This window comes from Heterocephalus glaber, unplaced genomic scaffold (genome assembly GCF_053883595.1).
Source record: "Heterocephalus glaber isolate CG9 unplaced genomic scaffold, H.glaber_assembly_v1.0 deba00001460, whole genome shotgun sequence".
NCBI classification, from domain to species: domain Eukaryota; kingdom Metazoa; phylum Chordata; class Mammalia; order Rodentia; family Bathyergidae; genus Heterocephalus; species Heterocephalus glaber.
The window spans coordinates 8,257,880-8,279,265 of record NW_028258307.1 but is presented as its reverse complement, the minus strand read 5'-3'; the positions used below and the strand labels follow the sequence as shown (position 1 = coordinate 8,279,265).

Below are 21,386 nucleotides of genomic sequence, written 5' to 3'. Positions count from 1 at the left end.
TGAAATATAAGTAGCCACTTAAAATGAAGTTTAGTCAGCAACACAGAAAATGATTACAATACCATGTTAAGAGAAAGAAACCGGGCCAGGGATTTAGCTCAGTGGTGCTGCATCTGCCTTGCAAGCACAAGGTCCTGAGTTTGATCCTGGGTACTAGAAAAAAAAAAAAAGAGAAAGAAACCAGGGCTGGGGATTTAGCTCAATGGCACCATGCCTGCCTGGCAAGCGAAAGGTCCTGAGTTCTATCCCCAGTAACCCCCCCAAAAAGAGAAACAAGCCAAGTACAAGACACACCAATTCAACCATGTGCACAACAGATGCCTGGAGAAGATGCTAGAAAGAAATTCACCAAAATACTCACAATGGTTGGGTCAGAGGTGGAAAGAGATGAGCGTCAGGTGGCTGTCTTATTTTCCAAATGTTTTCAATGTATGTTAGTTATAATAAAAAATTTTATTTAATAAAAAAATTCCCCAAACCACAGCAGGAACAATTAGGTATGACAAGAGGTGGTGCGTTGGTGGTGCTGAAATACACAGGGCAGGGGAGGACAGCAGAGCCACACACCAGGGCCATGGGGACAGGGCGGGGAGGGGGTAGCAGCATCCGAGGCATGGAAGCTCAGTCCCTGGGCCGTGGCCACCATGGGCAATGGGGCTGGGCACCGGCTCCCCTGTGTCTCCCTCCAGTGTGGGGGAGACGGGTGGGGGTGGCCTGAAGTTTGTGGGAGCAGCGGGGCTCTGGAATCCACAGCTGATGCCACACAGGGAGTGCTGTGCCTGGGACTGTTCCTCATCTGTTGTCAAGGTCAGGGGCATCTTCAGAGGGCAGCGCCCCAGAAGGGTCCAGGCTCCCAGAGGAAGAGCAGGAGGTGGTATTTGAGAGGATCCCCATGTCCCCGCCTGCCCTTGTCTGTTTGCCTCTGCTCCAGGGCAAATTTCCTTATCTCTCCTCCCTTCCCAGACCATGTGGCCTGCAGGAGCAGGGCCAGCCACACTGGCAGTGTCACAAGACAACAGATTTTAATGGAAATCACACAGGAAGGAGGCAGGAGGGAGGCTGGGGTGGGGCAGAGTGGCGTGGCCCATGTCATTCCCTCCAGCCCGGGCAGTCCCTGATGCCCTCTCCCCCACACTTCACAGCAATTCTGGCAAGAGGGCAGGACTTTGGTGGCCCGAGTCCAGCATGGCCAGTGTGAAGGGCTGTCCGGGAGCCCAGTGAGGCGCAGGTGGTGTGAACAGAGCTTGGGACACAGGTGGGGTGGTAGGAACGAGGCAGCAGAACAAAGTGTTGCTTAAGCAGAATGATTCCCAAGGTCCCCCAAGGAAGGGCTGTTTGTCTCCTGGGTTGGGTCACAGGGGTTGGAGGGAGTCAGTCGCCCCTAATATGGCCTGGTACCATGGAGAGGGGCACAGGGTGGAGCAGGTGCCAGCCTGCGGAGGGCAGGTGTGAGCTTCAGTGGCACTGTGGTTGTTGGGTTTGGAGCCAGGGCAAGAGTGAGGAATGGGATGCAGAGTGGTGTTTGTGGGATGGGCCAAAAGTCCCCAAGCCCCCCAGTGCCATTCCCTGATGAAGCTGTGTCTGGGCCGAGCACCTGGTCTACCTGTCCACCACTCCTTCCCCAGACACCAGGGGTCCCTATTTAGCCTCTTGTAATGTTCCCACGGCCACCTTCACTGCTTGGAACATAGCCCAGTCCAGCTAGGAAAAAAGAGGACAAAGAGATTTCAATCACACTTCGGGGGGCCCTCTGGCTCCCCACACCCAGGGACACCCTTCCTTTCTCTACACCGGCAGGTTTGGCTGCCTGCTTGGGACAGAGCTGAATCTGCCCTGCTCACTGCAGTTGTGCCCAGGGGCACTTGGACAGCACACCCAGCCCGCTGGCCAGTGTCACTCACTTGGGCATAAAGCAGGCGGTAGTCGGGGGGCAGGCTGAGTCCCTGGTGGCAGAGCTGAGCAGAGAGCGCAGAGGTCTCGGGGGACAGGAAGTGCTGGGTGACGCTGATTGTGCTCACCAGGCCTTGCACCTGTGCCAGGGAGGAGGTGGGCAGGAGGGTCAGCGGAGGCTCGAGGTCACACATCTCCCCGTCCCTCTGGTCCCTGAGCTCTACTCCCTCTGATGAATCTCATCAACTCGCAGAGAGCAGAGGCCCTGGATACAGCACCAAGCACCCCATGAGGCACAGCCAAAACCAGGCCAAAGGGGCGCCAGAGGGACAGCCCCTCCATCACCACCCTGAAGCCAGACTGGATCTCTGACTTCAAGACCCCTCTGCCTCTCCAGCTCCTCTTCCCTGAAGTGGGCCGTGGCTCTTGACCTTGCTAACTCTCAGGCACAGAGAGATGCTGCCTGGCCCAGGGAGATCTTGTTGCTGATACCCCATTTCTCCACAGAGCCTCCCCGCCAGGAAAGCACCTGGTGGGGCGCCCCCGCAGGCACCAGCACAGCCTCTCCGGGGGCCTGAAGCAGGGTCCAGCAGCTCACACCCCACTCTTCCCGAAGGCGCCGCCGAAGCCCTGCATCCAGATAGCAGCTGCCTGGGGCGCCAGGCTCCAGGGTCCCTGCCCCAGCCGGGCACACCTCAAAGAAGAAAAGCCTAGATGAGCCCAGGTGGGAGGGCAGAGGAGGGCTGCAGGAGGGCAGGGGTAGGGGTTTCACAGAAGCCAGGGGAGCAGGAGAGAGCGGAAGGGGACAGATCTTAAAGGGCAGGGGTGGAGGGCATGGTGGTGAGGGGCCCAGGCAGCTCAGCCTGGTAGAACAGACATTTAGCTGGAAGGAGCTTAGAGCAAAGGATTAAGGATGCTCCAGCTGAGGGTCTAAACCCCTGCCTCCCGGGGGAGGGATGCCTTTCATAGCCTCAGTGGCACTGGCCTGGCCCCTGCTCCCTTTCTCAAAGGTACCCCTTCCTCCAAAACACAGGAAGATGTCCTGCATAGGCCCCATTCATAAACCGTTTGCACCGGAAGTTCTTAACCTGGAGCCTTGGGAACAGCCTGAATTGTGTGCTAAACTGTGGGTGAGCAGGTAGCTGTATCCCCTGGGGAGACTCCAAGGCATTTGTCAGTCTTCGAAGATCCTGGACCAGAAAGGACAAGGTCACACAGGAGCTCTGATTTCCCGTGGGTGGAGCCCAGGGCCTCTGCAGCTGACACAGCCCAACCAGAGCGGGAGCTGCTAGGCAGGCAGGGACTTGTGGAGGCCAGAGGTGTGCAGGAACACCTGCAGAAGTGAGCACTAGCGTCATGCTCCAACTGGCCACCAGCTAACTCTGCCCTCTGCAGCTGAGACCTCCACCGCAGTGCTGGGCTTAGGGCTGTAAGACTGAGCTGGGGAGGCTGGTGGATCTAAAACAAACTGCGGCCCAGGGGAGTCCCAGCCAGGTGCCACGAGTCCCTTGCCCCAGAGATTCAGGTCCCTCCTGGGTCTACAGCAGTGTTTCCCAGGCCACCCGGTGAGAATGTGTCCCACAGACCTCCCCCATGAATCATCGTGTCGGGTCACACAAGACTGCCCACGGCCAGCCACACCCTGACCAGACAGGGCCATCTGTCATGATGGTGTGGCTCTGTCTGCTCCCTCTGCATGTCCCAGCATCTGTGTGCACGTCTGCAGATGAGTGCACCCGTGGGCCCGGGTTGGGTGGGATGCATTGGCATCTGCATGACTGTGTGTATGCACACGCCTCGGTGGGTGACATTTGTGGAAATCTTTTTCCCAGAAGACTGGGCTTAGCTGAACTTTAAAGTCTTTCTGTCGTTTTCAAGACAGGATGTCATTATGTAGTCAGGCTAGCCTGGACTCACTATGTAGCCCAGACTGACCTCGAATTGCAAGTCTCCTGCCTCAGCCTCCCAAGTGCTGTGATTACAAACACGAGCCACTTTACTCAGCTTCACTCTCACCATAACCCTAGTTGTCCACCTACCTTTCCCTTCTGGAGCTTTCTGCCTTTGACCTACTTCCGGGCCTCTTCTCCTTCCCCTGCCCCCTGCCATGAGTGGTCCCTCTCTCCGTTTGCCAGCCTGCCTCCCTCAGCTGTCTTCCTGGCTAGCACCTCCCCGGAAGTCTCCCCTCAGAGGATGGAACCATGGAATGGGGAGCAGCAGGACCTCTACCCCAAAGGAGGGGAGGCACATGGTAGTGACAGGGTCCGGAAAGACATGAGCACAGATCCCAGCTCTACCACAGAGCTCCGGTTTTCTAGCCTGCAAAATGAGAAAGTAGCTGTCCCTGCCTGGGGGCGGCAAGGGATCAGTGGCTGACATAACATACCCAAGGGCCTTAGATCAATATGCAGCCAGCACCCACTGTTGCCCATTTCATCCTGAAGCCCCGACTCTCCTTCTATGCCCTCCTGCTCCTCTGAGCCCCTCCACAGACTTGGGGTCCTTTCTCTGTGCTGTGTGAGGGGAAGCTGGGTTGAGGAATGGGCAGGCGGGGACCACACATTGCCAGGCCAGGTGGGCGCAAGGGGAAGGCTCCAGGCTCCCTCCTCACCATCTGGAGAAAGCGGCGGATGCGTTGGGCATCCTGTGCCCGGAACACGTGCCACACGGTGCTGACCTGGCTGCCTGGAGACCAGAGTCCCTCCCCGTCCAGGCTGGAAAGGAAGTCTGTGGGAGAGACACAGCTCAGGTGGGCCCAGGGCGCAGGAGAGAGACTCCGCTTCGGCGGTGCGTCCCCTCTCCTGTCCCAGCTGAGGACCCACCTTTCTGTGCCCGGTGCCAGGCAGGCCCCGGTGCCTCTGCATGCACCAGTACACTGACCAGGTCAGCCACCTCCACACACAGGTTCTTGGTCCCCAGGTGTCCACGGTGTGGGCTCACGCCTTCGTGGAGGTGAAAATGGAATAAGAGAAGCACTCTGGTCTCCAGGACCTTGGCACTGACAGCTGTGTGCCCCGAGATGACAGGGACAAGGAGGGTAGGGAGCAGGCAGGAGCGGCAGGCACTCACCATAGGCCGCCCAGAGCTGAGGCTTCAGCGGATGCAGGGTGAGGCCCGGCGGCAGGTAGGAAGCCAGGTTGAGTTTCCCATGGTGGGCACAGTACTCTGGGAGTGGCAGGCTGGAGGCCAGGTTCTCCACCCTGTGGGTGGCAGGGGTCACACCCAGCGGGTCCAGCTCAGGCACAGAGCCCCCACTGCTGGCTTAACTCCCAGAGGGCAAGCTGGGAGTGTCAAGGGTCACTTGGCAGGGGCAGGGGCAAAGGCAGAGGGCAGGGGTGGACACGGAGGGGAAGGGGCCAGGGGGCAGGGCTGGTCCTCAGTATCCCACACACCTGCTGGCATCCTCATCCCCCAGAGCCCGGTGCAGCAGGAGGACAGAGCCCTCGTCTGACTTCGGACGACCTGGGGGAAGAGACAGATGCTCTTGGCCCCTGGAGGAGCCCCAGGGCCAGCAGCAGTATCTGCTCTGGTCCTGCTTCCAGGGCCACTTGGATCGCTCTGGGGTCCCCTTGTCACCCAGGCCCTCGGACTCACAGTCCCAGCTCCCGGTAGTCCATACCAGGGATACTTACTCTCAGGCCTGGAGAATCCCTCCCAGAAAGTCGCACTGCCCAGGCCTGTGGGCTGCAGGGGCCCGACAGCAGTCAGCACCTGCACCTGGCCTCCAAGCTCCCCGAGAGCTTCTGTCCCCCACAGGCCACCTTGCAGCGTCCTCTGGATCCCTGACACCAATACAGGCTGTGGTGGGCAGAGAAGGGGAACACAGGAGGATGGGGGGCCCTGGCATGGGCAGATGGGGGCTTGCTCAAGGGGCTCCAGACCCTCCGACCCAGGGCTTGTGGGGAGTGGAGAGGCCAGCTCACCTGGCCCTGCCTCCAGTGCTCCTGGAACAGGTGGAAGCAGCGCCGAGGCCTGGGCTCCTGCAGCCACAGCAAGGCCCCCGGAGGAGGCAGCTGGGGCCGCACTGGAGACAGGGACAGGCCTAGGCCCTTTCGAAGGCCCTGCCCACCTCGCAGCCCTGGCCCCAGGGCCTTCTCTTGGATCTTCCGCTCTACCACCTGCGCAATGATGCTGTCCAGGATGTTGGTGATGCGATCGTCCTGCAGGAGGGAGAGACAGGAGGCTCAGGACCTGTCAGGCCACACAGGAAGGGCCACCCAGCCTTGGGACCCCAGGCTCCTAACCCTCCCTCCAAGCCCTTGCTCACACTGGGCAGGGCCGGAGTGACAGGAGCAAAGGCCATGTGGATGCGCTCATGGCCCAGGCAGAGTTTGACAGCAGTGGAGGCCAGCAATTCACAGAGAGAGGGACAAGGCAGGGGCCCTCGGCTGGCTCTGTCCTCTGCTGGGGTCTCAGTGGAGTCCGGGGTCTCTGGAGTCAGGGAGGAACATGGTGAGGGGCTTCTTGTGTTGTCCTCATTTTTCCCTCGACACATGGCTCCCCTCATCTCCCGGCCGAGTCTGCTCTGTCCTCACCAGCATCCCTCCCGTTTGCTGAGCTCTGGGGCTTTCTCCTCCCAGCACCACCCCTGCAGAAGGTAGCTCCAAAGCCTCCAAAGAGGAAGAGGGACTGGAGAGGGTGTGTGGTGGGCTGTCCCCAGGGCAGTGATTGTTGACCACGGTAAGAGTATGTTTGCCAAAGCAATCCAACTCCTCCTACTCCTCCTACTGCCGCCCTCCCACCTCAAACCAGCCCAGCCTCCAGCTGGCACTGTCCAAGGGGGCAGGGAGCCACTCACCCTCTTTGATGTCCTTAGTCCTGTTGGAATCCCCATTGCAGGAAGGTTGTGGAGCTGGGGGAGTTTTCTCTGTCGGCTCCTTCTGTTAAACCCATCCACCACCCCCCAGTCCAACCAGAGATTTAAAAAATGATAGACACAACTCAGCCTATAAGAATTAACATGGGGGCCGGGATTTAGCTCAGTGGTTCTGGTGCCTGCCTTGCAAGCGCAAGGTCACAAGTTCCATCCCCAGTACCCCCCCGACACAAAAAAAGAATTAACGTGGGACACTTGTAAGCCTTGAAATTGTGTGTGCAGGGGCAGCGTTATAGCACATAATGTTAGGAGGAATAAAGGTGTACAGGGATTCTCCAAATGGTACAACGTATAGTGAAAGAGATGTGGATAAACACACAGACAAATGACTGCAAAAAAGTATGTCAAAATGTTGATGACGGCATGAAAAGCCCTTATTGTTTTGTTTTTTTGTTCCTTGGACTTGTCTATATTTTCCAAATTTTCCACAGTGGATATGTGGCAACAGTGTGTATCTGCTACACAGAGTGCATTTAATGAACTTTTTCTTTCCTTTTTTTTTTTTTTGAGATGGGCTTCACTATGTAGTTCAGGCTGGCCTCAAGCTCATTCTGTAGCTCAGGCTGGCCTCAAATTTGAGGTGTTCCTCCTGCCTCAGCTTCCTGAGTACTGGGATTACAGGTATGCACCATGATGACTGGTTAATGAAGTATTTCTTAAATGGATAACTTTCATGATAAAAACATGAACTTCCTAACAACCTTGCATGATGCATGTTGAGCACCTGTTATGCATTAGGTGCTAGGGGTACCCAGCAAGTGGGTGGACATGTCACCAAAGGAGCCCAGGGCCAGGGTCATGGCCACGCCTGCCAGCAGCTCTAGGGGAATGTGGCAAGTGCTGAGCTAGAGGATGTGCAAAAGGGGCCAGGACTCCAGGGATGTGGGGGAGAGGCCCAGTGCTAGTGCCGGCTGGAAGGGTCCTAATTCCCAGGAGAGGGAAGGATGTGGCCTGATTCCCTGGGTTCCCAGTCCCTCTCCATCCAAACCCCTTGCAAAGTTGCAGGCACCTGCTCCATCCTGGGGCCCACTAACTACTCCTGGCCACCTGGGCCACACCCTGCTTCTTACCTGCTGTCCCTCAGCCCCAGGGACCCACACCCGGGCATCAGCTTGGCAGAGGCAGTGCCCTCGAATGTCAAACTTGGCCCAGACCTGGTGCATTGCAGTGCTCAGTTCTGCCAAAGCTGGGGTGGAGAGAGAGACGGGGTTTGGTGATGCAAGCAGACCAGACGCTTGACCTCACCAAGGGGGAGAGCGTAGTACTAGAGTCAGGCACAACCAGACAGGAAGCTGCTCTCCCTCAGGACCCACCCCCTTCACACCCCACCCCTCCCGCTGGCTCACCCTGGCTGGAGACAAACTGGGTCAGCACCAGGGAACAGGCAATGTGCCCAGCTTCCTGGGTACACTCCTCCAGGGACTGCTCCTGAGAACCTGCAGGATGGGAAGGAGGAGCTGCAGATCAAAAAAGCACAGTAACCGCAGGTTAAGGTCAAGGAAGAAGGCCCAGGACGCGATATTTAAAACAAGGGCTCAACAAGCCATCAAGCTGGGAGTGCTTGCACATATCTATAATGTCAGCACTCTGGGAGGCTGAGGCAGGAGGATGCAAGTTTGAGACCAGCCTGGGCAATTTAACAACTTAGCAAGGTTTTGTCTTAAAATTTTTTTTAAAAAGTTTTAAACGGGCTGGGGATTTAGTTCAGTGGTTCCAGCACCTGCCTTGCAAGCGCAAGGTCCCAAGTTCAATCTCTGGTACAAAAAAAAAAAAAAAAAAAAAAGTTTTTAAGGGCTGGAGATATAGCTCAGTACGAAGTCCTTAGGTTCAGTCTCTAGCACAAAAAAAGTCTATCATCACAACAACAACAACAAAAAGGTCCATCAAGCTTCTGCTTCCTGAGAAATTGGGTACAGCGACACAGGACTCGCTTGTGGAACTCAGAGGTTTCATCTGTTTGGATGTTTTGCAAGATCCCAAGGTGGTCATATGGCAGAGAGTGCTCCAGAATATATCTGATTCTGGAATTCTTTTTTGGCCACGCCCATCAGGACACTGAGACACTTCAAGACCGCAGGTGGTCAAGAGGAGCCAGCAGGGAGAAAGTTGAAGATTATGAAAAGAACAGGACAGAATCGAAGATGAGTCTGAAGCTGGGCTGCAACGTCTACTAGCTCTGTGACTTTGCACAAGTCACTTAACCTCTCTGAGTTTTTCTCATCTGGAAAAGGGAAGTAATCATAGCCACCTCACCGTGTTACAGTGGGTTTTCAAAGATGCAAGCTGAACAAAGTGGGAGGCATAAAGTAGGCTCACAACTTCTGCTAAGGGTGGGGAAGGCCCTCTGACCTGGGGAGAAGGAAAGTCTGCTCTAGGGTCTAATGGGCAGTGGCGGCTAAGGCTGGGGCTGGGTTGGGGAGAGGCAGTCCCAACATGGCAGCACCGCCTGGGGTGAGCGGTCCTGCCTCGCCCTGGTTCCTACCTGCCTTCTCCCCGGCCCTTCCAGCACCAGCCACACGCCCACAGGCCACACACAGCCGGTGACTGCATCGGGGGCATCTCCAGTGGGTGTTGAAGAGTCCATGGTGGCAGTGGCTACAGTAGCGTGGGGTGCCCGGGCTGTCCTCTGTCACTGCTGGCCCCTGGCCTGCTGAGCACAGAAAGAACAGGGTCAGAGGGCTGAAGGTGATGGCCCTTTGAGGAGCTCATGTTGGGCAGCCTACAGTCAGAGAGGTGAGAAACAACAAGTTTCTAACGAGCGCCACCAGGGAAGGGAGGCAGGGACAGACCTTGGCCATTCCCCTCTCGGCAACAGCCACGTCCAGGACCTCCCAGCAGAAGCCACCTCTCCAGCAAGTCCTCCCAGGACCCCTTCCTGCCTGCCCTGCCCTGGCCCAGGGATTTCCTCACTGAGCCTGAATTACTAATCCATGCCACTTCCAGCACATTCCTCGTCTACCTCCCTCCCTCCCAAGCCCTACTCAGGTGGCCTCTCCTCCAGGGGACTCTGTATATTAGAGGAGGGGCCATCCAGGCCTTATGCAAAGGAGTGGATTCTGTTAAGAACCAACTGTCGCTGATAGATGGAAAAAGTGCTGCTGAGCACGCAATCAACAAACACCTGATCGTGTCCCAAGAGGGTGCAGGGGATCCCCAGTGGCTCAGGACTGGGTCCCTGCCCTCCCAGACCCACAGACTCGCCACGAGGGTGTCTCAAAGGTGTGGCAGCTTCACAAGTGGATGGATGAGTAAGTTTTCATGCACCAGGTAGGAAGGGAGGAGCATTCCAGACCAAGGGTACGGCCAGTGCCAAGGCCCCAGGGGATGGGCAAGCTCGGGTGATCCAGGAAGCAAAGGATGGTGGTGTATGTGCTGGGAATCCAGGCTGGGGGTGGCCGGAGCCCATAGGAGCTCCTGAAGAAAACTAGGGAGCTAGCCAGGCTGGGGAAGAGGGGCCACCCGCGATCACCCAGGGAGTGAAGGGAGGCAGGCCGAGGGCTCTGTCTCCAACCACCACTCTGGTGCTGGGAGAGTGGTCAGAGCCCTCCTGAGCCTAACACCCACCCCAGCAACCTTCCCTGGCCCTCAGGCCCCCTGGAGCTCACCCCCTACTTCCCAGGGCTCTTGCAGACACTTGGCCCAGCCCTGTTTTTCCCACAAGCCCCGAAGCTCTCAGAGCGCTGGGTTGGACTAGGTTTTACATGTTCCAGCATCCTGCCCCTGCCCCACCCAGGCCAGAAACCTCGGCGTTGACTAAGAGCCCAAATCAGAAATAAGGACAGGGCAGGGCGGGAGCTCCTCTGAGGTCATGGCAGGCCTGGGAACCCACAGGTTGACGGGGCGGAGGGGGCCAGCTGAGCCTTGCGCAGGCGCATGGGGAAGAGAGGGAAGTCCAGCTCACCTTCGCGCTGGGCCCAGGCTAGGGCCTCCCGCTCCCTTCGAAGCAGGCGGCACAGCCGGTCCCCCAAACCACTCAGCAGGTGCTTGGCGAGGCCCATGCTGAGCAGGTCGGAGCCAGACCCTCCTCCCTCCTCGGAATCTTCCTCCTGCTGCGGATCCGTGCCCGGAGGTGGCCTGCAGATGGGCAGAGGAATGTGAGGAAGGCCCTCCCTGGGGAGGGGTAAGGGTTCTGGGCAGCAAGGGCCACACTCACCTCCATGCTTGCTGGGAGTGGCAGGCCAGTGCTCCAACCTCTCCAGCTGCCTGGGCACAGCTTTGGCACTGAGTGATGCCTGCTGAGAGAGCTGGGCCAGGTGTGTCCTGAGGCCCAGCGTCCTGGAGGCTGGCCCTGCCACCTTGGGGTCCTGAGGGGACAATGTAGCTGGTCAGGAGTCTGGCTTTCAAGGCTTCTGCCAACCCCAGCCTTAGTATCCACCCAGTCCACACTCAGCCAGGCCAGCCCCTCACCCCAGCCCATGAGGCATCATGGGAACCAGTGAGAGGGCCCAGGCAGCTAGAAGGTTCGCACACGTGCTGAGCCGCGACCTGGGACTGCCCTGGCATGGACAGATGCCCAGGGAAGGGGTTGTCTGGGATGTCAAGCCAAGGCTTCAGGCAGCTGGGGTGATGGTCCTCACACAAGTGCAGGGGTAGCACTTTGGATAGCTCCACTGAGGGCTTAGTAACACCACTGGCCGCGTGACAAAGCGAGAAGACAATCTGATGCGGCCATGGACGGGCAGATGGACGGACAGAGGGTGCCAGAGAGTGGAAAGGCCAGAGTTTCAACACAGGCCACAGGTGCAGCAACCCAAGAAGGCAAGGGGGCTAACTACTTCCCAGTCCAGACCACGGCCAGGGCGATGCAGGGGCCCTGGGAGACTCCTTGGGGACAGTGCTGATCCAGGCTCAGCAGCGCAGAACGCCAAGAAAGGAGGTCATCCTGAAGAGCCGAAGCCCCAAAGCTGGGGCTGGCAGTGCCGGGACGCTCGGTGAAGGACAGTGTGGCAGAGGATTCCAGCACATGGCCAAGGCCTTAACAGTCCAAACAACCTTTGTGATCCAGTCGAGCAAGAGAAGCAGAACAAGAGGTCCTTCCGGAGACAAAAATGCCCAAGCGAGATTGTGGCACAGAAAACTCACAGCAGTGAATATTTATTGAATGTTTACTAGGTGCCATGGATTCTTCAGTGCCCTTGATGGAACTTGTTAGAGTAGTTAGTCTTTGGAGCAGTCTTCACAACGTAGGTGCCATCTTTTAGGTCCATTTTGTAGATGAACAAACTGAGGCTTGGAGTGGCGAAGTAACTCACCCAAGGTCACATGGCTACTGATCAGCAAAGTCAGAAGCGAGTATCCTGACTCAAGGGCCCAGGCTCTGACCTACATCATTGCACTGACACCAAAGCACCATAGCTTGGCAAGAACAGAGGGAGACAGAAGCCACTTGCTGGAACGCTCTGGCTGTAGATGCTGAGGTGCCCCAGAGCCATCAGGATCAGGAAGGAAACCTGACATCTGGGTGTGACCCACTCCTAAAGGGCCCACGGGGCTCCTCCCCCATGAACCCGGGTCCCGCCTCCCCTCCCTGCAGCCCTCTGCCCCCCTTACCCCTCTGTGCCTTGTGCTGCTCTGCCTCCGCTTTGCTCCCTGCTGATGTGTCCAGCACCTCCTGCCAAGCCCTGGGCCCCTTCCCCGTGGTGCCTGGGAAAGGGTCAGGTGGGCGCTTGGGAACTGGGCCACCCATGGCTCCCTGGACCTCAGGGCTGCCTGCCCTCTTGAGGGCCCGGAGCTGGGCTGCTGGGCTCTCTCCATCCCCAGGCCAGCCGCCAGGGCACCCAAACTGCTCCGAGTGCCTTGTGAGCCACGTCTTCTTCAGTTTGGTGTGGTGGCTTGGGGGGCAGGCCCTGGGACCCACTGCCTTGTGGTCTTCCTCGCTGGACTCGGCAGCCCCACTGGCAACCCCCTCTGGGCCCTCCTGGCATTTCCCACAAGGACCAACATCCCCCTCTCTAGCGGGTGGGTGGGATGAGCAACAGCCCCCCTGGGTGGTAGCAGGCCCAGGAGAGGGGCACCGTGGTGTGACTGGTGGCCCTAGCTGGTACCCAAGGCTGCCACTGCCTGGCACCGCCCAGACGTTGCCAAGAGTATGGACTAGGCCAGGAGGACAAGCGGGCCATGGGGTCCGGGCAGCAGGGTCTGGATGTCCCAGGAAAATCGAGCAAAGATTCTTTGGCCTGCCAGCTCCTGGGTTTCCCTCCCTCTGGTGGAGTGAAGGGCCTTCTGCCTCTCGGGCTCGCTGCAGAAGCCCACCAGGGGTTGAGCCCAAAAACTCAGGTTCCAGCGCTGCCAAGGATGGCTCCTTTGCCAGCCTGAGAGTGCTCGGATCCTTGTGGTAAAAGCCCTAGGAGAGGGGAAAAGGTTAAGCTGGTGATGGCTTTGGTTTCCAGTGCTTAAAAAGACAGGCAGAACTGACATCGGCAGTTGTCATCAATAAAATACTGCTGCTGTGAAACCTCTGAGGAACTCACAGACTGGGTGATAAATGGTACCACCCTGAGTACCCCACGAGGCTCTCCATTACTCCAAGTTGCCCTAGATTGCCCCCCAGGATTACATGGACTTCACAAACCGAAGCTAAAGGATTAATGGCTGGCACAGCCAAAGGACATTCGGGATGTGTTGGATTATTTAGTGCCCTAACCAATACTGGTTTTGTGATGTTTTTTTTTTAAATTTTGAGACAGGGTCTTACTAAATGGCCTCGAACTTGCAAACTTCCTGCCTCAGCCTCCCAGAGTGCTGAGATTATAAGCGTGTGCCACCATGCTCGAAACTATGCTGGTTTTTAAATATTTTAAAATCTCAAACTGGGCATGCAAGTTGCCTACAGGGGAGGAGCCCAAGACACAGGGCCTGAGGTCACCGGCACATCCCACTTCCAGACAGAGAGGTCTTGTTTGCCTTCCTGTCCTCTGCCCCAGGACAAGGCCACACATGCCAAGGGCACACTTTCCGAGGCCTTGGCCTGGGTGGATGGCTACAAGGGCTGAGGGCAGGGCAGGGACAGTGGGAGGGAACTGCTCTGAGAGCCGACTGCTTGGGCTGACTTCAGGGCCCGCGACAGCTCTGAGCTGCCAGGCTCCTCTGTGTGGGCTCTGCCTTATCTTTTCATCGGAACGGAGGGGCAGACTGACACTGCCCTGGCACGGCTCCTTGGGAACCACTGAGCTACCTTGTGTGGCTGAGCCCAGTGCCCTCTCTGCTCTGCCACTCACCTTGCTGCCTAGGCCGAAGGCAGAGGGCGCTTTGGGCTGGCTCCCAGGGTACATCCAAGGGGCCAGTGGCCAGTCACACGGACGCTCTGGGGACAGGCCGGACACTAGGTAGGGTGGCAAGCAGGTGGGCACCCAGAAGGGAGCTCGCTCCAGGATCTTGGTCTCCAGCAGAAAAGGGCAGTGTAAGGGTCTGAGGGCCAGGGGGTCACTCTTGGGCTGCCCACCACCACTGTGCTCAGGAACGAGGGGGCCATAGCGAAGTGGGCACACTGGCCCGCAGAAGGCCAGCGGGCGGGCCAGCATCGGCTCCTTCCAGTGCAGTCCGTCCTTGCTGTCCAGCCAGCTGGCCTTCCTCTCCCCATTCTGGGGGCCCTCACCCTCCACCAGTGGGAGTGGGTCCTTGGGGCCCTGGGGGAAACCAGGAGGAAGCCAGGAGTCTGGGGTGCTCAGGATGCCCCTCCAGAAGGGACCAGCCTCTCCCAGGCACGGTGACCGGTGATGCAGGCCCTCCCTTGGTGGAGTGCCGGGTTCCTGTCCCATGATGCCATTCTCAAGGGCCGTCTTCTCCCAGGCTGGAGTGTCCTTCAGGAAGCTGGGCATACTTGCCATCCCTCTCCTGCCCTCATGGGGCTCTCCCAGGGGGAACCCTGAAACATTACCACCAAAGCGTGAGCTCCTTGGGCACATGCTCCAAGCACCTTACTGTTGGCATGGAATGGACACCACCACAGCAGCACCGAAGTGGTTCAGACCAGTTCAAGCTGGTCCACAGCAGGGTACCAAGCAGACTACCATATGTGGCCAGAGGGACTCTGCCTGGGATCCCTTAAATTCTGACCCCTACCTGAATTTGGGGTTCTGAATTCAGCAAAGGCTGTCATTTCTAGGGTGACACATTCTGGCCTCATAGAGCCTGGAACATGGTCCCCAGCAGGGGAGGAGCACAGGGAGCGAGAACACCAAAGCTTAGCTCAGTGGAAGGTGGGAGGCCCTGACTCAGCCCCTTGCTGGGTGACTTTGGGCAAGTCCCATCTCACACACACACACACACACACACACACACACACACACACACACACACACCAGCCTCAGTGAGCCCTGGTGTGATGGGGCGTGGGTCTCAGAGGACAAACTAGTCTGTGTTGGGGATGCTGCTGCCGGCCCTAGCCCCCAGCCCTAGCCTGGCTTGCCGGGCTGGGAGTGCAGACCAGGCAGGCCAGAGTCACCGCCTCCCTCACCGTCACCAGGAGGGCAGGCAGCCAGGGCAGCTGGCTGCTGTGTCTCCCCACACCTGGGCGGCAGGCTCTAGTTTCTTGGCTTCTCTAGCAGAGCCCGGGAATACCGCTGGGAGCTAGGGTCTTGGTGTCTCCCAAGAGGAGAGGTGGGCCCAGCACACAAGAGAGCTTTAACTGGGCTGGGATGGGTGAGCAGCCCTAGCCTAGCCCCAGTGCTAGGGCGCGAGGCAAACTGCAGCCTGGAGGGGGTGGGGGTGGGGGGGTGGAGAAGGAGGCGGGGAAAGCGGGCTGGGCCCCAGGCAGAGGCAAGGGAGGGAAAATTGAATGTGAATCCTGCGAGGGACCGAGCTGACAGGGGGCACCAGAGCGGCAGCGCGCTCTAGGCGCGGTCCCCTCGGCCACCCGACGAAGCCCTAGGAGGTAGACTAGGAGGGCGATGCGGGGGCCATGGCAGGGCGCATCCAGGTTTTCCGGAGCTGCCGCGCTCACGCGCTCTGGCGCCTGTTAGGGACACCCCAACTTCAGGATGAGCGGTCCGGCTCAGGGAGGCGGGGGGGGACTCACACTCCCTCCAAAATCGCCCCCTCCTAGTGCCCCCGGGGTCCCCTCTAGGCGATTACCTGGGCTTCACGGGCCGGGCGCGGCGTGGGCGGCGGCAGTCGTGCTGGCGGCGCCGGGCACCCGCTCCCCATGGGCCGGCTCAGGGCTTCCCGGCCGGCGGGCGGGCGAGGACGCGTGGTCGCGTTCTCCGCTCAGGGCGCTCGCGCTCTCTCTTCCCCCGGGCGGCGGGGGCGCTCTAGGATCGCAGGTTGGAGGGGTCGGACTCCGGGATCTGCAGGATGCGGCACACGGCGCGGATCGGCCGCACCAGCTTCTGGGCCGAGGCCGTGGGTTGCGCCATGGGACGCCGAGACTCCGTGCTGCGCCTTGGGGAGGGCCGGACCGGGGCTGGGGAGCGGGTGCCCCCGAGGGAAAGAGGGAGCCGGGCCGGGGGGAACGCGCGCCCCGGGTCGGAGAAGGCTGGGTCGGGGGGGAGGCCGAGGGGCCGGGGGAGGGGGTCGAGCCTGGAAGTGGGGCCGATCCCCTGAGCCGAGAGAGAGGCAGCGGCTAGGGCGCAGCACCGCGCTACGCGGCTAATGGAGGGAGAGCGCGGCGGAGAGCGCAGCAGGACCTCCGATCGCCATCGCCAGACGCGCAACTGAGAGCGGGGAAGCTGCTCCTCCGGTTTCCTCCTCCAGCACCCTGCGGGAAACAGGAGCCCGTGATTCGGCGGCCCCGCCTGGGCCTGCCCCTCCTGAGCCCCGGGGGCTTCCGCCAACGCCCCGGCGATGCCACCGGCTGCGCAAGGGGAGAATGAGCCCTTTGTTCCCCCCTCCCCCCCGCGGCTCCCGGGCGCCTGCCGAGAGAGGCTCCCCCGGGGCAGCGTGCCAGCTTCCCAGCCGCCCCACCCTCCCGTGGGCCTGGCCCCGGAGCCCGGCAGGCGGCGGCACCCCCACTATAGGTGCCAAGCCCGGGAACTGGAGCAAAGGGCGGGAGGGGCTGGACCAGGCCACCGTGGGGCTGGTGCCCCCCGGGGTGCTAGGGCGGGGAGGCTGGGAGGGGACAATGCTGGAGCTGGCAGGGGCAGTCACCGGGTTCTCACGGGTCAGTGATGGGCACTGGGACCCTCGCCGGCCCAGCCTTCGCCTGCGGGACCCCTCTCCCCTGGTCCTCTCCAGCCCGGCTGGCTGCAGTGTGCCCTCCTCATCCTCAGCGGGCCAAGCTGTTGTTCAAGGCCCCCACCCAAGCCCCCTCCCCGGCTCGGTCCCAATGGCACTAAGTGCTGTGCTTAGGGGCCTGGGAGGGGCTGCCTCAGATCTGTCCGGGCTTTGGGCCTGGGTTTCACCAAGTGTCCAGCGTTGATGGGATGAGAGGAGCTCCACCCTGAGCTCCAGCCCGGGGCTCTGAGGGTCTCCCCATCCTCAGGGTGCCCTCCCCCCCGCTCCCTGGCTGTGTGCTGGAGAGGAGCCCAGAGGAGTGGCCCCTGGGGGGGGGAGTGGAGAGTAGGAGAGGAAATGGGCAGACAGGGCACCCTCCACCAGAGGAAGCACCCTGGCTCCTTTGCGGGGGTGGCTCCAGAGCACAGACACAAACAGACAGATTCAAACACACACAGACAGATTCAGACACACACACAGAAACCCACACGCCCAAGGGGCACTTCCCATCCCCGCAGGCACCCATCTCCTGCCCCTCCACTCTCCTGCCTCCCTGCCCCACTTCCCCATCCCACGGATGAGTTCTGGAGGTCTCCAGCCCACTCCCAAGTCACACAGCCATCCCTAGGGAGGGGGGACTGGGGAACCAGTCTGGAGTCTTCCTCCCACCCAAGAGACGGAAGTGAAGGCAGGCAGCCTCTCACCCATAGCAGCAAAGAGGAGGGGTCCTCTTGAACCCTAGGGAGAGGGGTCAACCGGGCTGGCATCAGGCACAACTTGAGCCACGTTGGCAGAGACCTCCCCAGGCTCTGGCCTCCCCCAAAGGCCAGTTCTGTGGCAGGACAGGCTGGCAAGGGTTGTTTACATGGCTGTTATTCACAATCCCTTCCTTCCCCAGCTCCCCTGGGGGTGGCTGGACCTGAGTGAGGCAGGGGAGAGAACTTGGGAGGGTCCAGCAGGGCCTGGAGTCCCTAGGCTCTGAAACTGGCTTCAGGCAAGATGGTGGTCCCTGGTCCTGGCCTCTGGCTTGCCTGCTCAGCAGTCCAGCCGGGGGAGAGTCCAGGGCAGAGTCCTGTGGCTTAGGGCCTGGGAGAGGCCAGCATGGGAACCTGGACTGTCCAGTGCCCGAGGGCTGTTGCTGTCATCCCCAGGGAGATGGGGACTGGTCCTGGGGGAATGGAACAGGACCTCCCTTCCGCGTACCCCGAGTTGCCATGTCAGCCTTGTTAAGTCACAGTCCGGGACCTGGACCAGGGCTCTCAGGACGGGCTCCTGGAGTGTCCAGGGGCTGCTGGGAGCTGGCTCAGGGGGGAGAGGACCACTTCTCTACCCCATCCTGGCTCCCATCCTGCCTCAGCCCATGCCACAGGCCAGAGCCCTTGTTGCTGACTGTTCTGCGCCTGACGATTGAGCAGAGCTGAGGACACACAAAAGACACAAACACAAAAGGAAAGCCACCCAGCGCATGGACACAAAGCCAGACCCAGGGACCAAGGCAAGTTTGCAGGCACCCCCAGACACGCGTGGGCTCAGCCCCAGCCATGCCGACCCCTTGTGCACTCACACGCGCGCGCGCACACACACACACACACACGAACTGACACACACTTGTGCTGACAGGCACAGCCTGACAGCAGCTGCCCTCTCCCGGCTCCAGAGCCCCTTACCTGGGCAAGCACAGTGCCCCTCGGTGGAGCAGCCCCCTCCCCAGGGTGGGCAGCAGGAAGGGCGGGGGAAGGAGCCCCAGAGAGTCAGGCCAAGCTGCCACTAATCCGGGCGGGGAGAGGGGGGGCACCCACGTCAGAGCGGGGACTGCCGGGTGGAGGGCATCTGAGGACATCCCCTCCCACACACGCGGCCGTCTGGGCACCTAGCCCTGCTTCCCAGCCCCTCCATCCTCCAGACAGCTGAGGCTGGCCTCCCCCCACCCCACCCCCACCCTGTGGCAGCGCCTGGGGTGGGGGGCACGGGGGAGGAGGAATACCAGGAGAATTCTCCCAGGACCTGAGGGGAGGGGAAGGGGAAGGGAAGTGTGGAGATGCTTCTGGGGCCAGGAGGAAGCTATGAGGCAGATGCCACCCTCCCCTCTCGCCCACCCACCCACCCACTTCCTTGACCTAATTCCTCTTCTGGAGTCCTCCCTCCCCCCCAACCTCCCCTCCCTGCAGTCTAACCTCCATCTGCCCCAGGCTCAGGACTCCATGCCCAGCAGGGCCGGCTCTGGCCCCCAGGACTCCCCCAGCAGCAGGCAGCATCCTCTGGCCTTGGGGTTGCCTTCTTACCCCCCAGCTATCGGGACTCCTATTTTCTGATGCTGAGTGGGGCCCAGGGGCAAGGCCCTGAGTTACTTGCTCCCTCAGTCCCCTCAAGCTGAGGGCTGGAGGGCACCCACCAGGCCTCCCCAGCTCAGCCTGGGCCAGGGCACTGTTGAATCGTGTTGCTGCTAAGTGCAACAGCTAAAAATACAGCCACAGGCCAGTGTGTGCAGTGCCATGGATGCCAGGAGCAGGGAGCGGACCAGGACACCGAGGGGCTACAAGCTACAGTGATGGTGCTAAAGAGCCAGGTAGTTAGAGGAGCCCCCTGGGAGGGCCAGAGGATGGCCGAGGAAGCGGGACTGAGGATGGGGCTGGGACCAGCGGGACCCAGCAGAGGCATGTGTGTCCAAGGGGCTTCTGGTTCCTTCCCAGCCCTCATCTTGCCTGGGGAAGCCGGCACAGGGCTGGTGAGTAGTTTGGGGACCATGGGCAGGTAGAGCACAGCCCAGCCTTCCTCCAGAGGCCAGAGGTCTGAAGGGTGGGCCAGGGACCATCCAGAGGGTGGTCTGCTGGCCAGAGGGTGTCTCAGAGGGGCAGGCCCGGCCAACAGCCAGTGTCCTGAGCCTCGGGATCATGTGTGTACCTGGGCAGAACTGGCCTAGACTTGGACTTCTCCTGGCTCTTCCTCTGGCCTCAGGATGTCTTGGAATCTGTACAACTGCCGTTCGCCATTCACCAATCTGCATTGAAGCTCTGGGGACTTCCAGGCCTTGTGGTAAGCCGAGGTGATGCAAGGCACAGAGACCAAAGCACAAGGCCACCTCTTCCTTGGCCCTGGAGGAGCTCACAGTTGGCCTCAGGGCATTTGCTCTTCTGGCCTTAGAGGTGTCAGGCCCCGGGGGTGGGGGCAGAGGGGTGACCGCTAGGGAGATGAACACATTAGCAAACAATGACCAGACACTTCTAATTCCTCTCTGCAGAAGTCGGGGCTTCATGGAGGAGGTGATACCTGAGCTTGGGAGTCAGAGAACAGGCAAAACTTCACCGAGTCACACACTTACAAAAATATTTTGCTTCCTTTAAGCCACTTGTTCCGGGCTGGAATACAACAGTAGGTACATCTGTTCTTTTTGAAGTGACAACTTGGTGGGGGAGAAAATATGATTGCTCCAGGCAAAAACATAAGTCCTTGAAAGAGCAGGAATGAGGAGAACTGCAAAGGAGCAAGTGACAGGATGCAGAGCACCCCATGGAGGGCTTCTCGGAGTGGGGGAGGCCAGAGACAGGAAAATGACTGGGACCTACCTGTGCCACAAGTAGAGGGTACAAAGCTTTGCCAACTCCACCAGCGCACCCAGGGGACCCTGCCCACTTTAAGCCCCTGTTCCAGGACGGAGCGCAAGCGGAGCCTCTACCTGCTGGGCTGGTTGGCAGAATTCAAGGAAATCATCTCTACGAAATGCCTAGCACAAGGTCAGGCATGCACCAAATGTTCCATACATGTTAGTCTCCTTCTCCTTGCCTCCCAGGCAAAGAGCAGCTCATTTACCTAGGTACTGTTCAGTGATTAAGTGCATTGACTCTGGAGCCAGACTGCTTGGTTCAAAGCCCAATTCTGCCACTTATGAGCCATGTGACCCTGGGCAAATCACTTGTCCTCTCTGTGCCTGTTTTCCAGTTTGTGAAATAAATGAAGATTATGATAATCATACCTACATCCTGAGACTGTGGAGAGGATTAAATTAATGTATGTCTGGGGCTCAGAGCAGCATCTGCCAACCACTACTACTCTTCACACCTTGTATTTGGTACCTGCAGATGCTGAACATGGATTGTGAGTGAATTGATGAAGAGGTAAAACGACACCACAATGCAGAAGGGTGCCATATATGAAGCCATTGGGCACCAATATGAGAGGCAGTAAATCACCCCAGCCGATTAAGTGCCTTCCCCCAATAAAACCCAGATAATCCCCACACCAAGAGTTGATCCTTGCGCTCAGGCCATTCCAAGTTATCAGCCCATTTCCCTTCCTGTTGTCCAGCACTCTCACCCACCTCTCTGCTTACTCCGAAGCAGGAAGAGCAGACATGGGGGTGGGAGTGGGAAGCAGCCTCAGATCCAGTCGCAGTGGCGACAGCAGCATCCATGGCAGCAGAGGGCTGACCCACAGATCAGAGGAGGTGATGGAGCAGAGCCAGCCCAGGCAAAGA

The 21,386-nt window shown here is 59.4% G+C and overlaps 2 protein-coding genes and 1 long non-coding RNA gene across 6 annotated transcripts; 1 reads left to right on the top strand and 2 right to left on the bottom strand.

Moving 5' to 3' along the window:
• Positions 1–434: 434 nt before the first annotated feature.
• On the bottom strand, positions 435–14,592 carry Hr (HR lysine demethylase and nuclear receptor corepressor). Of its 3 annotated transcripts, none has more exons than XM_013073469.3 (18): positions 13,984–14,592; positions 12,317–13,109; positions 10,920–11,070; positions 10,668–10,840; positions 9,249–9,416; positions 8,113–8,202; positions 7,837–7,952; positions 6,689–6,770; positions 6,158–6,321; positions 5,814–6,050; positions 5,523–5,688; positions 5,283–5,352; positions 4,960–5,090; positions 4,713–4,832; positions 4,502–4,617; positions 2,420–2,584; positions 1,902–2,030; positions 435–1,701 (listed from the first exon to the last, which is right to left on the bottom strand). In XM_013073469.3, the coding sequence occupies exons 1-18, from the start codon at positions 14,590–14,592 to the stop codon at positions 1,639–1,641; spliced, it is 3,543 nt and encodes a 1,180-aa protein (XP_012928923.2). In that variant the 3' UTR covers positions 435–1,638. The 3 variants fall into 3 exon arrangements, with proteins under 3 accessions (XP_012928923.2, XP_012928924.2, XP_021116891.2); XM_013073470.3 differs by having other exon boundaries at positions 9,249–9,413; XM_021261232.2 differs by lacking the exon at positions 2,420–2,584 and having other exon boundaries at positions 9,249–9,413.
• A 1,422-nt stretch (positions 14,593–16,014) lies between these two features.
• Positions 16,015–20,168, bottom strand: Hrurf (HR upstream open reading frame). Of its 2 annotated transcripts, XM_087216865.1 has the most exons (3): positions 18,119–18,293; positions 17,620–17,653; positions 16,015–16,460 (listed from the first exon to the last, which is right to left on the bottom strand). In XM_087216865.1, exons 2-3 carry the CDS (start codon positions 17,621–17,623, stop codon positions 16,015–16,017), a joined length of 450 nt encoding a protein of 149 aa, XP_087072991.1. In that variant the 5' UTR covers positions 17,624–17,653; positions 18,119–18,293. The 2 variants fall into 2 exon arrangements, with proteins under 2 accessions (XP_087072991.1, XP_087072990.1); XM_087216864.1 differs by lacking the exons at positions 17,620–17,653; positions 18,119–18,293 and adding an exon at positions 19,817–20,168.
• LOC101711657 (uncharacterized) lies at positions 18,754–20,284 on the top strand. Its single transcript, XR_002396310.2, has 3 exons — positions 18,754–19,481; positions 19,825–19,948; positions 20,154–20,284. It is a non-coding gene; the product is annotated as an uncharacterized LOC101711657 (long non-coding RNA).
• The last annotated feature ends 1,102 nt before the right edge of the window (positions 20,285–21,386 follow it).

Coding starts and splice junctions, on each gene's coding strand:
- Hr (XM_013073469.3), bottom strand. CDS start 14,592: ATGGCAAGTATGCCCAGCTTCCTGAAGGACACTCCAGCCTGGGAGAAG. Junction 5,353..5,522: donor GGGATTCTCCAGGCCTGAGA/GTAAGTATCCCT, acceptor CTCTTCCCCCAG/GTCGTCCGAAGTCAGACGAG. Junction 4,618..4,712: donor CTGGCACCGGGCACAGAAAG/GTGGGTCCTCAG, acceptor TCTCTCCCACAG/ACTTCCTTTCCAGCCTGGAC.
- Hrurf (XM_087216864.1), bottom strand. CDS start 20,168: ATGAAGCCCCGACTTCTGCAGAGAGGAATTAGAAGTGTCTGGTCATTG. Junction 16,461..19,816: donor TCTAGGCCAGTTCTGCCCAG/GTACACACATGA, acceptor TGTTTCCCGCAG/GGTGCTGGAGGAGGAAACCG.